Source organism: Dasypus novemcinctus, chromosome 14 (assembly GCF_030445035.2).
Source record: "Dasypus novemcinctus isolate mDasNov1 chromosome 14, mDasNov1.1.hap2, whole genome shotgun sequence".
NCBI classification, from domain to species: Eukaryota; Metazoa; Chordata; class Mammalia; order Cingulata; family Dasypodidae; genus Dasypus; species Dasypus novemcinctus.
Genome location: NC_080686.1, coordinates 79,030,996 through 79,045,429, shown reverse-complemented (window position 1 = coordinate 79,045,429; position 14,434 = coordinate 79,030,996). Strand labels below are relative to the sequence as shown.

General features: G+C 35.9%; 1 protein-coding gene across 4 annotated transcripts in view; it reads left to right on the top strand.

Annotated features, from left to right (window-relative positions):
- TRPS1 (transcriptional repressor GATA binding 1) overlaps window positions 1–13,324 on the top strand; it is a 246,720-nt gene extending 233,396 nt beyond the window's left edge. For all 4 annotated transcript variants that reach the window (XM_004471429.5, XM_071208007.1, XM_071208006.1 and 1 more), the window contains 2 exons: window positions 7,683–7,805; window positions 10,509–13,324. In XM_004471429.5, the coding sequence (XP_004471486.3) occupies window positions 7,683–7,805; window positions 10,509–11,570 (1,185 nt within the window). In that variant the 3' untranslated portion in view covers window positions 11,571–13,324. The remainder of the gene's footprint in view (window positions 1–7,682; window positions 7,806–10,508) is intronic.
- Window positions 13,325–14,434: the final 1,110 nt, after the last annotated feature.

Genomic DNA, 14,434 nt, shown 5'->3' with positions numbered 1-14,434 from the left:
TACATCTTTGGGCACCTCTGCACCTCATAGTCAATGGTCCACATCATGGCCCATACTCTCCAATCATTCACTTTGAATCCAAGTTCTTAAGCTTAGGATCCATCGATACCCAGATCCACATGTCTTTGTGTGCATTTTGTGAGGGATGTTTTTCTGAACATCCTGAAATTACTTGTAAAATGTGTTGTATGTTTATTTTTTTCTGGGGAGAAAATTGTAAATTGTATCAAAAGAGTTTATGATACCCAAAAAGTTAGGAACCCATTGATGAATTCCTGATGTATATGTAACTAAATGCCTTGAGCATGATAAAGCTACATTTGTTAGGTAATGCAAAAAGAATGATTAATTATTATTTGGTGTTTTCTGTTTCTTTCTAACTAGCCACCACCATCATTATCTATTATAAACACTACATAGATAATACATAAAATACTGTCATTTTTCTCTTTAAGTGCTTAGAAGCTGAGACCTTTGGACTTGAGACCAATTTTAAAAGAGGGGTCTCTACTTCATCACTGGGGTTTTATTCTTTATAATAGGAAGTGTTCCTATAATAAGCTTGTTAAACTAAATGTATTACATAAATAAGATATACAGTAAATATATTAAAACAGAATCAATTCTTTTCAAGCCAAAGTTTGCTTAGGAGATGCTAAATATTGTTTAACTATGCCTCTGAAAAGCCTTTTATTTTCCTTTTTAGTGTCAGATTTGGGCACTGGAATAGAGAAAATCCCTGTAGAACAACCTCTAACAATTGTTGTAGCTGAAGGAAAGGTGAAAATGGATACATGGTAGCGGAAATAAAAGCAGTGAGAGACTTGAGTAGTTTTTTTGACAATAATGGCTTTCACCTGGAATGAAAAAAGACAGTGCAGACATAAATTTTCAGCCACATTTTTAGCTGTCCAAATGCATACTTGCTGTAAAAGGCAGAATAGTATTATGGAAACAGCCTGGGTTAGAACCCCAAAGATCTGAGTTTGTCCAATCCTGATTATATTGTAATTTCTATATGATATTAGATGTTTGCTTTTGTTTATTTACCAAATATGGGGAGAAGGAGATGGGGTTCTTCAGGTCCACATAATGGGTTATAAAATTATGCATGATAAATTTCTAAAATATTTGAAAAATTCATATGAATTTAAAATGTGAAATATACATTGGCCAATTTTGATTTCCTGAGATGAGTTGCATATCAGAAGAGATTGAACTGATGTGTGTTGAATAGCCTTTCCTGGTGCACTGGTCAGCTCCCTGTGTGATGATGCATCCACGGAACAAGTCTTAGGAACATTTGTACTGGATACAATATATGATTACTAGACTATATATTGCCTTGTGTCCTGAAGTTGTCCCATTGCTCCTAGCCAGGAATGTCAATTTAATTTACACTGGTCTCCATTATCATTGCTGATATGTTAAGGAAATGAATTTAATAAGCAGGGAAAACAGGTTTTGTTTCCAAACTCTGAGATGGGTGATTATAAGATTGGGACTTGGCTGAACCTTGTAGAGTCTCTTCAGTTTTCTGCTAAGAAATATGAGGGCAAAGAGGGGTGTTTTAAAACAGGCATCAACATGCTATACAGCCCATTTCAACTGATTCTTCACAATTTTACTTGTAAACAAAAGCCAGCCAAGATATTGATAACTATTGCTTTCTGTTGGCATAGTTCTTGCTAAACTATTGGCCAACTTGTGCTTTTGTTAAAATTCTGGCTATTAATTTTAAAGGTTTCATTGCAAACCTTTGTCTATGTTTAAGTTGTTTTAGCTGCTGTATTCAGTATATTCTGTAGAGTCTACTAGTGTATATTCAACAGCCTGTTAATTATCTTCTGGGGGAGGAAATGTGGCCATTTATATCTGTTAGTAGGGATTAAAATAATATTCATAATTTATTCAACATTTTTTGAGTGCCTACTAGATATGACAGTTATGCACACATTATTTAACTCCTCTCAACTCTTTGGTTGTTCATAGGACACTGCTCTCGATAGTACATTATTAATGATTGCATAAAAATAAGTGTGACTTTGTTGTTGAAATGACTGGACTATTACCCATTAATATAAAGGAGCACAGAAAGTAATCCCTCTGATTATTAGGTATATTTCAGCCTTTAAATGAGATTTATTCATGGGAAATTCTTTGGGTTTTTGTTGTTTTGTTTTTCCCCCAGAAAAGTTCCTTTATAATTGCATGATTTAAACTGTCAACGTTCATGAGCATTCTCAGTTTGTGTCACTTTTACCTCCACACTTAACTAGATTTTTAGTAGATGCTACTCGAAACTCTGTGATACTATGGGCCTTATTTTCTTACACATCACTTTAGCACCAGCTTCTAGCACAGTGCCAGGCACATGGTAGACACTCAATAATTATTCCCAGAACTGAATTGAATTAAATTTACCACTGAAATTTTATTACTCCAAAATTATACTAGAATGTTCAATCAAAGCCATCTGTACATCTCCCTAAAATCATATTTGCAAAGGATTCTTAATATAATTAAATAAACACAAATTATTTAAAGAGTTAAAAATATTTGGGGTACATCCAAACTAACAGTACATATATCAAATTTCAGGTTGATTTGATTTAAAATAGCTAAGATATAAAACCATAAAAAAATGTGAGTAAATACTCTGCCTATCAAGGCTTGTTATGTAATTACATGGTTTTGGTATGGTTCTAATTCATAGAAAACTATTACAAAGGATCATTTCTACACAAATTCCTTCACCAATAGAGATTTTTAATATCTCAGAGATGAATATCCATGTCTCTAAATTTTAAGCCACGTGAATGACTAATTCAATAAAATTTACTTTTATTAATCAGATGGAATCAGTTCTTTGTTAACTATGCAATATGAAAAGCTTAAAAAAAGTTTTTGGCTAATCTTCAAATAATAAAATAAAATAAGCAATAAAAACAGCTGAACCAATTTAAAACATTTTTTTCACTTTTTTTCTAAAGTCACATCTGCGTTTATCAACACACATGCCAAGTCTCAGCCCTGAAAGGTATATAACTGACTGAGGAATTAAGCCTCCCCACTCCAAAGCAAAGCTTGAATGGGAAACTTTGAGGAAAATTCATATATAGTGACAGTCATACCATGGTTAGCTGTGACCCTAAGGGTAAGATAATTATTTAGTCATTATACTTCTTGGGGTATTCCAAAGCAGAGAAAATAAAAGAAAATATGTTGGTTTGAACGTGTTACTGATATTCAAAGATGAGTGCATCATTTTCTATTTCAAATGCTGTTGTGGCATGTCCAAATTCATCACCTATATTGCTGTTGTGAAAAATCTGTGCTGTGATTTTAAAACATTTGAAATATGGCAAGGAAACAAGTGATCAGAAAAATTCTCATCACTGACAGCACTTCCTATGCCAATCACTGACCTTTCCTCAAAACTCAGTGCAATTAACTGTTCCTATCATCATCCTTCCCTTTTCACGCTGGAAATTACCAGCTAACAGAAATAGCATGGAGGCAGCACAAATGCAACCTAAAAATTACTAGTCAAACTATTAAAAAGTGAATAATCTCCTTGAATTTTTGACTCCAGATTTTTTTCTGTAGAAATTTTCAGTTGAGGTCACTGTCGTGAAGATTTGGGGTTTGGGCCAACCTTCCTTTGCTGTTGCCCTCTGTTGAGGTCACGTAGAAGTAGAAAGTGGACTTCTTGGAGATCAGGGGCAGAGAAAGCTATGACTGTGTTGTGGCTTTTGGTATGTAAGTGCAATTTTCCACCTAAAAGGAGAATAAGAATCATATATGTCCCTCCGCCATTGGTGTTATTCACTAGCTCCTTATTCCTACCATCTTCTCTCCCGGCAGTATCATTTTACAAGTGACTCATAGTAATTCTTCCTTCTCCTGCACAAGGCCATGGAGGTACAAATTATTGTCCCTCAAAAACAGCTGATAGGACAAGGGAAAACAATCTTATGTACACATCCACTTGCACATACAGAACCATCGGCGATATTTCACTGCATTGGTGTGTATAAAGGAGAGCAGGAGTTTTTTGCTACCTGACACTGTATCTTCAGGACCTAGCACATACCTGGCACTGGCTGTCTCTCAAAATTGAGTGTGGAATGTAGGATTGGAAAATTCATTTTTTTAATTTTATTTTCCACAACATGATCAGCCATCTCTGCCAAAGTCGAGATAAATTTGTCAACCTGAATGGAAGACATTAAAATGGGATTTATTTGAAAAGCACTTTTTTCCCAAAAAAAAAACTAATAATAAGGATGAATACTAATGGTAAAAATAATAACCAGAAAGTTTATTTTGAACTTTATTTATGTTTAATCACTCAAGACAGACTACTGTCCTCCTTGCTAATAATATAGAATATTTGATGAATTTTCAGAGGCATGATTTCGGCCCTTGTAAATAAAGGAACAAAACATTTTAGAACTTTGCCATGCATGATAAACTGTGAATGAAGTAAGGTCTTTAGTGCTTTTCTCTTTTTTTAATAAGGACAATCTTATTTTTAAGAAGTGGGGCAGGGAAGGCTTCTACTTTACCTTCCTTTGGCAGCAGACTGCTTCCCTGCACTTGATTGGGCTAAGGATGTTGGCAGCTTCAAAACACTGTCCAGTGAGGTTGCTTTGTATACAGCATGACCAGGTCAGCCCTCTCATCTCTGTGCAGTTTAGAGAGATGTTGACGTGGTCTTCTGTGTCTCTGTGGTCACACAGCTAGGGAAACTGCCCACTCCTGCATCTTCTCTGCTGATGTTCGGGAAACCCCGTCCAACAAACGTAAGGTTCTACAGTGCTTGCCAAAGTGCAAAATTTGTTTAGAATGGGAGGTAACTTCAAGTGTGAAATATTTCTCACCCACCTCCCACTGCCCACCCCCACATAAGCATAGTCCTTTTGAATTCTAGTTGTGAACACCTAGGTATTTCACTCTGACTCAACTTTCCATTCTCATATTTGATAAGATTGGTACGAATGAAATACATTTGATAATTTCAGCTCTATGTTTTAAGCATATCTAAAATGTCCAATAACTAGATGAAGAGAGTGAACTTTTTAAAAAGTTATCAAAATTTGTTTCTCTTACACAAGAAGTCACAATAGAATTCCCTTGACAAATAGCTAACTTCCTGAGCATTTACTAAGTTCGTAGCACTGCACTAACTGCATTCATTAACCCACATAATACAGCAACTCATACTTGAAGGATGGGGAATTTTAAGCATTGAGAGGTTAGCAACTTGCCCAAAGCTGCACCTAGTTTATGGCAGAGATTGGGTAATGAATTCAACTACGAGACTCTTAACTCTGATTATTAATATCCACACTAAACTGACTCTCAGTGAATTCATGGCCCACCTAATGTATTAAGAATAAGATATGGTTTACCTAAAATATCCCAACTTTTATTGTGCATAAGTGCTGCTTAAAGCAAAACATGCCTGGAAACAGTGCTATAATTTCATGTCTTTCCCTCTAACTAATGAAGGGCATTTCCTTTGCAAGAGAATTAAGCACAAAATTGTGCAAGGGTATGAAATGCTCGCTGAAATCAGGATTACACCTACTTTGGCATGCTATGTCAAGCACCCAGGGCACAAGGAAAGAAAAGCAAGCTGGAATGAATAGTTACACATTCAAATTTGAGCCTCAGCCACGTATGTGGGTTAGTTTCCAAATGGACATTTACGTTGCCTTTATGTGGATCAAATTGGTGCTTATTTGCCAAATCTAGGGAAAAAAGACTTTTACAGCCTCAGGGAAGTTTCACAATTATAACCTAACTAGACTCCCCAACTTACTTTGTATAAAGGGTGCCCCAGAATGTTTGATAAACACAGCCTCTAATAGTTCATTGATTTTCAGGAAAGCAGCATACTCTTGCTTTAGCAGTGGGTCCCGATTAGGACCTGTGAACTGATGCCCACTGTTTGGTGTTGCTCTTATTGAGATTTAGTAACGTGTGAAATGTTCCCGGTTCTGACTTGGGGGTAATGGGAGAGCCAGAGATTATCTTTGTGAAAATCTAGTTTTTATTACAGCACCTAAAGTAGCACAACCTGCTACACTAATGAAATCGTGTTCTTGGTTTAAAAGGGCAGTTGTTAGCCTGACTTTGTGCGTACTAAAAACATTCCCCCAATCTTGTTAAATTATTGCTCTCATTTCAGATTTTTATGGCTGTGCAGCTTACCAGTCCTCATTTCTTTACGTTTCATTCATTTTCCTTGTATTGATGATTAATGGAGGATGTCGAATGTTAGAGTGAACAGGCATCAGCAATTGCAAGATCATAATTAGTTTAGCTGACGAGGGCCTCTGATAGCACTTGCATCTGGATGGAAAAATTACCCTATAGGGAACTGGCTGCTCACCAGGTCTTTTTAGTGATACATTGTGAAACACCCGATGAATCAAATGCCCTTTCAATGCCAAGAAAGTGTTCCAGTCTTGAAGCCAAAATTATGTCTACAGAAAGCTTTCCATTTGAAATGTATCAGAGTACAATTATAACCATTGTATTTTCTTGGCAAGCATACCACTCTTCTACAGTATGGACTCAAGCTAAATAAATTGCCTAAATTTTATGAATCCCTGAAATTTTGACTTACAGTGTTAGTAATTGTAAATTTATAATAAAATTGGGTTCCAACAGGACTTTTTCCCCTCCTTATCTAGCATGCATATTTTATCACTAAAGGCTTTGCTTCTTAGAAAAATGAGAGCCGGGTTGCAAATTCAGGCTTTTTTGCAGCAAGAGAATTCCATTTCCTGCCTTTTAGTATTTGTGCCTACAAACACAGCCTGACTTTTGTTTAAATGAGAAGTTTAATGAAATTATTACTTCATAGCAAGAATGGGACAAGCGATAGTAATTATCTACTTTGAAATAGTCTTAGATTATTTTTTAATCTGGTGATTACAAAATTCAGGCTACTAAAATCAATTTATATTTGGAAATTGCTTATGATTTCCAAGTCTGAGTCAAATAAATAAATAGCCATTGATAGTTCTGTGTTGTCTGGCTCAAGCAGGCATTTTACAAGGGTTCTCATTAGTAATACTGTACTTCTCTTTGGCAGAAGTTTCTGCTGGTCAGCATTGGAATATAGAAGATGTTCCTTTTCAGATTTTACAATTGCAAATGAGAGACCAGAATTGAGTCTTACATTCTCTTCACACTTATTTGGAAACATTTGTTCCACCATGACTATATTTTAAGCTCAGGTAGCATGTGCTCCTCTTTTTCCAAAGAATATGTAACATATTGTGATACTCTGCCTTTCGACTTTTGTTCTGACACCTTTAAAAGGTGTATTTCAGGGCTCAGCATTTAGGAATTGTCATTAAAGGCCCAAAACCCAAAGTTCAAAAAGTTAAAGCTCTTTTTGTGAAAAGCCTTTGGTGTTCCACACACCTCATCCATCACTGTAGGGTTAATTATAATGAAAATCAGCAGTGCCTATTAAACACAATTGAACCTGACCTCATTATGGGCAGCATGGGTTTTTATACTGTCATTGTTGCTAGTCCAAAGACAAAACTTCTGGGTTGATTTGGTCTAATTCCACCGATCATGTGACTCACCTCTGACCTTGTGTTTTTTATTGTTGTTGTTTCTTTTTTTTTTTTTTTTTTTTCTTTCCATTTCAGAGGCGTAGAGGCTCTGGTGTTTTTTGTGCCAATTGCTTGACCACAAAGACCTCTCTCTGGCGAAAGAATGCAAATGGTGGATATGTATGCAACGCGTGTGGCCTCTACCAGAAGCTTCACTCGGTAAGAACTTGAGAGTTTGTTCCAGGAAAAGATTTATAAAGCACTGGCCCGGTGTGTGGTGTGATAAGTACCCTTCCCTGGAATGCCATTTCTGCTCCTTCAGGGTGGTTTAATACAGTCGCTGTGAGTGCTCCTGTGATTTATGGTGAAGTGGGCTTAGATGTTATGTTAGGGGGAGATACCTTCGAGATCATTAACAATGCTTTACACTTCTTTGATGTAAAAAGAGGAAGGTGGTTTCTGGGAACTAAACATAAGAGCCTAATGATCATCAGAATTAGGTGAAATTAATTTAAGTAGAAAGAAGAAACCTTACAAGTTGCAAAAATACCTAAAAAGTTTTCTATTTGTTTTTGTTTTTTCAAGGAGGACTTGTCCATGTTTAGTATAAAATACAGGACAGGGCAGAAATTCTTATTTTCCAGTTTACCTTTGGAGTCATAAGTGCTGTCTTGGCTCGTTTGGGGGTTAAAGGTCAGCTCATTCAGAAGTGCAGTTCTGAACTACAACCAGAGAATGTTGTGTGAAACTCTGTTTTACTTCCAGTGGGGATTTATGGAAGGTATCTGGAGTCCCAAATGGCACACATCAGTTTGAGTCAGGTGCAGTGGGCTTTTTTATTAATGGCTTACTGGGGTACTTCAAATTGTTTTTTTCCCAGATATTAGTTGGAATTCTCTAATAAAACTTAAACTCACAAATCCCCCATCTGAATGTGCATTTGACTACTGGAAAGGATATGCTTTACTTTAGAAAGTTTATCTGATGACAGGAGCTGACTTTAAAATAGCAATACCCCATTAAGTAAATAGAAATCTCTTTGCCACTGCCTTTTTCATTTCATTTGGCATTTTACCATAACTCTTAGTACAAGTCAGTGAATAGATTACAGCTATAGGGAACACAGTTTTAGACAAAAAGTCCTCAAAATGGGCCATGGGAAGCACTCTTAAAAAAAAAATGCATGCTACTAGTGGTCCTAATTGGTGCTAAGCTGTAAAAAAACCTTAACTATTAGCATTTAGCTAGTAGAAAGATTCGCCCCCACTACCAGCTTAGTTTTAAACTACCAGCTTACTTTTATTTTAATATTCACCATTAAAGCACAGCAATAAGCTTCCTTTTAATGAGTACTGTCATTAATGATTTTAATTGAACTCTGGCCAATCATAGGCCAGGAGTTAATTAAACTCCTGCTCTGCCAAGTTATGATCATTTAGCCCTGTGATATAAACCAAACACTTTTGTAAAATTATTTTAATATTCATCTCTCCAGGGACAAGATGTTTTCATTTTTGAGGTTTTTTTTAAATCATAAATTGAAATACGTGAAGGTTTATGCTCACATTTCATGTCAAAGACTGCCACAAAAGTTATGGAAGCTCAAAGGAGGTGTTAATGCAAATGTCAGATTTCTCTATAACATGGAGATTAAATACTACATATTTTATATGAATATGAACTCTTTATAAATTTGAACATTCTGAACAAAATAAATGGACATGGCATATCCGAGAGATGTGTCACTTCCGTTCTGAAACCAGTAATTGAATTGCTAATAGCAAGTGTACTACATTTGTTTCCTTCAAAATACTTTTGTGACAAGAGAAACATTCCAAAAAGTGTTTGTATTCATATTGCTTAACATTTAAGAGATACCGCCTTTGCATTACATTGCATCCTTCCAGGAATACTTAACAAATTATATATTACCTGTATTCCTATATTTATTTAGAAATTATATCCTAATTTCAGTAATTTTTAGACAAATACAATCTTAGTCTATTTAAAGATCCTTCTAAACTGGTTAATCTGTAAAACTACATTAGTTTTTCAAACTTATTCATTTCATTTTATAAATCAAAGTTGAGCTCTTATACCAAGTAAAGTTTTATTATAGACTTTTCCATAGATTTTAGTCATATAAGCAACTGTTGAACATGTACATAAATACCAATCATATAATGCTTACGCTGAGTAAAGTACTTGACTGAGCGAGAGTCAGTATTTACTTCTGCAGAGTAGACTGACAGATTGGATATTTGAACCAAGGCCACAAATGAATTTAGATTTTCAACAGAAAATAAATGCTTCACCTGTTAGTAAGTAAAATCTTCCATTGAATAAAAAATATTGTTAAAGAGAATTAAAACTGAGAGATAAAAAAGTCTCCCACTTAAATAGCTTTGATTACCTGGTTTCCTTCCTCACAGCTGTGTCATTTTCCTTTGTTTATTTGTGCTCTGGTATTTAATATTTTTATACTCACATTTGAAATGATTTAGAAAAGTGCATAATTTTTCCACTTTTGCTGTCAATACATATATCCCACATTATCAAGTTGGCATCCTAGTACCCAACTCAAAAGTTGAGAAATATTTCAGAAAAATAACATTTCTTCATGTAACTTTCCTATACAGTTTTATTATTAAATGATGCAACCCCCAAATCTCTTTGGCTTGGAAAAGGTGTTTTCAAATCAACTGTTTCCAATCCTCCCTGCAAACTGGCCTAAAATCATGCACCTCGGTTACATCCCCTGATCCTACTTAGAGCACAAGGGAGAGCTTTGGCAAATCTATAACATAAAGCCTATCCTCATTTTGAACTTAGGCATGGTTTGTATTTGTGAGGAAATTTGAGTGCATTTTAATGTATTTTTCAATGTTTTCCTTTTATGTACTGCATGTGTATTCTCTGCAGACTCCCAGGCCTTTAAACATCATTAAACAAAACAACGGTGAGCAGATTATTAGGAGAAGAACAAGAAAACGCCTTAACCCAGAGGCACTTCAGGCTGAGCAGCTCAACAAACAGCAGAGGGGAAGCAGTGAGGAGCAGGTGAATGGAAGCCCACTAGAGAGGAGGTCAGAAGATCATTTAACTGAGGGTCACCAGAGAGAAATTCCGCTTCCAAGTCTGAGTAAATATGAAGCCCAGGGTTCATTGACTAAAAGCCATTCTGCTCAGCAGCCAGTCCTGGTCAGCCAAACTCTGGATATTCACAAAAGGATGCAACCTTTGCACATTCATATAAAAAGTCCTCAGGAAAGTACTGGAGACCCAGGAAATAGTTCATCCGTATCTGAAGGGAAAGGAAGTTCTGAGAGAGGCAGTCCGATTGAAAAGTACATGAGACCTGCAAAACACCCAAATTATTCACCACCAGGCAGCCCTATTGAAAAGTACCAGTACCCACTTTTTGGACTTCCCTTTGTACATAATGACTTCCAGAGTGAAGCTGATTGGCTGCGGTTCTGGAGTAAATATAAGCTCTCCGTTCCTGGGAATCCGCACTACTTGAGTCATGTGCCTGGCCTACCAAATCCTTGCCAAAACTATGTGCCTTATCCCACCTTCAATCTGCCTCCTCATTTTTCAGCTGTTGGATCAGACAATGACATTCCTCTAGATTTGGCGATCAAGCATTCCAGACCTGGGCCAACTGCAAATGGTGCCTCCAAGGAGAAAACGAAGGCACCATCAAATGTAAAAAATGAAGGTCCCTTGAATGTAGTAAAAACAGATAAAGTTGATAGAAGTACTCAAGATGAACTTTCAACAAAATGTGCGCACTGTGGCATTGTCTTTCTGGATGAAGTGATGTATGCTTTGCATATGAGTTGCCATGGTGACAGTGGACCTTTCCAGTGCAGCATATGCCAGCATCTTTGCACGGACAAATATGACTTCACAACTCATATCCAGAGGGGCCTACATAGGAACAATGCACAAGTGGAAAAAAATGGAAAACCTAAAGAGTAAAACCTTAGCACTTAGCACAATTAAATAGAAATAGGTTTTCTTGATGGGAATTCAATAGCTTGTAATGTCTTATGAAGACCTATTAAAAAAAAATACTTCATAGAGCCTGCCTTATCCAACATGAAATTCCCTTCTTTTACTATTCTTTCTTTTGATGACTAGGTTACCAAGATTTTTTAAAAGTGAGACAAATGGTCAATGAGAAAGAATGGGAGATGGTAAACAATCGTTTTTTAGAACCTAGTAAGCCAAAAATATCTTGGCTGATGTGTACTGGGGAAAGGAGCCACAAGAAGTATCACCAGACTATAATTCTTATGTTTGTAAAGAGAGAAAACATATCTAGAATTTAAAAGGGTTTACATATTGTGATACTGAAGCAGTAATGGGCTGGCCCATTTGGCCCATTTGTTCCAAAACCCATAAATTGTTGCCAAAATTTAGAAGTGTCATGAAATCCTAGGCAGATGCAAGGACGTGAAAGGAAAATGGTGCCCTCTCAAATCAGTCCCCCTCTCCTTGACCATGTTTCTGATCAAGACTTAGAAATGCGAGCTGTGGTTAGGCTTGGTGGGAGAGCAGCAAGAAAAACGACAGATGGTGGCACAGTGTTTTTGGCCAGCCCTGCCTGTACATACACATGCACACCCTCTCTGATATTTTTTCATTTAGATGTTCAAATACTCAGTAGTCCTTTTGTTTGCAATTTAGATTCATCTTGTCGAAATATAAATGCATTTTAAAAACCAGTGTCCTCCATGCTTACATAGAAATTTTACTTTAGCCAGATATTTCTTCCTCGTCTGTGATAAACCAGTTCCAATTTGTCTTTGTTTTAAGCCGCCTCTTGGTCACTAATCTCACTTGGCACATTGTAACTAAAAGAATCCCCTCATTTCATCAAAAGACTAGATGGATATAAAAGTCAGACCATGGGCTTAATTTGTTTAGAACGAAAGGTATTTCTCCGCAAGGTAACCTGCTGTATTTATTTATTTTATTTTGGTTAATTATAATTTCCAAACTTTGTGGTCAGGTAGAGTCTAAGGTTACGTTACCACAGACTGACAGTTGGTATATGTACCAATCAATCCCTTCAGTATATTTATACCATTTTAGTTAGGTAGCATTAAATAGGATCTTAGAAATATGTCTTCATAATACTTTTAATACTTATGGCTTTGTAAAACTATCCATGAAGGGAAAGCTCCTCAGCATAACTGCTCAGGGAAATAGGGCTAAATAACTGAACATTAAATAATTGGTTAAAGGTGCTGTTAGTCGAGCCTCAATGCTTGCTACAAGGATGTATGTACAAGGACTGACTTTAATAATTTGCATTATATTGTCCCAACCAGTAGTTTATTTTTTGCCACGGAGATGTAGAAGATATTACAAGCTACTGGATGCACTGTCAGATTAACTTATTTCATTAAAGAAGTTGGGAGAACAAATAGGAAAAAAAAAACTTATTTTTCTAGTAAATATTAATGTATTACATTTCAAATAATGGTGCCTGACATATTGAATAATTATTTTCTACAGTGTACGTATGCAACAAAGATATTCCATCATGCATTAGAGTCAGTTCTGGCTCTGCCTAGCTGTTTACATTTGCAAATGTAGCAAACAAGGTAATGAAGCAACTATTTCTATTGCAGTAGATATCTTTTTGTGTGTGTGTGTGTGCATTAAAGTTGTAAACAGTAACATGAAACAAATGAAAGTTCTTGATATAATGGTATGGAAAACAAGAAGGAAATGAAAATATTTTTATGCCTACTTAGGAAAAAAAGGGTAGCACTATTCATTCCAAGTACTTTTTTGTTTTGTTTTGTTTTTTGTTTTTAATTTTTAAGCTCTTAACTCACATTGTTATGCTTGAAATGATAAACATATATCCTCTTTTTATTGCTTTGTCTATGTTTCAGATGAAACATTTCAGAAATGATTTTGATAAGTGCTGCTGGAATCTGCAGCACGGATGTTTTTATTGCATTCTGTAGTCGCATTTGCACTCCATTTTTACATTAATTTGTAGTTGCTTTGTATTGTTTCATTTGGTTTGGGTTTTGTTTCTTTTTCACAGTGCCGGGTCTTTTCTTGGTTGGATGGCAGGTGGAGTTCAACTAACTCATGACTGTTGCAGTGAATGAAGTTAAAAATGTCTTTCTGATGTTGTGTTGTCATTTCCATCCTTGCATTTTCATTTTCATGTTAAAAAAAGAGAGAGAGAGAGAGAAAGAAATTAGAACTAAGTCCTCTGCTTCAGTTCCATTGTTAACGGGCCCTTTTCTGATCTCACGTGTCACAAAGTTCTTATAGTCACATAAACAGAAATAAAGAGGTGGCGTGAGGAGCGCCGATAATTAAATTATGCAACGTAATTTATCTTAGGAATTTTGATGCATACATCTCAAAATGTACAAGCAGACTTGAGAGGTGGCAATCTGAAAACAGAGAGATTTCCCATATAACAAAACAGTATTTAATTTTTTCAGTAAAAAGAGTACAAGCAAAGTGCATTATTAAAATCCTCAAGCAACATTAAATGTGGACTGCTCAAATTGGCAAAACCCCAGAAGTTTGGTTAGCTTAGACAGTATTGCAGGTTTACTTCTTGGCAAAAGTACTCCTTAAGCAATTTCTCCAGTGCGTCAGAAGCACTGGCACATTTGGCATGTATATGCCTTTTTTTTTTTCCATTTAATTCCCCTTACCTCTAGGCAGATATCGTAGCAATGGCTAGCACTGGAAAATACATGTCACTATTTTGGAATGTTTATGGTCCGTCTACTTTTTGTAGAATATTCTTGAATAGCACTGACATGGTAGTTATTATTTCACACTCCTTTGTTATTACG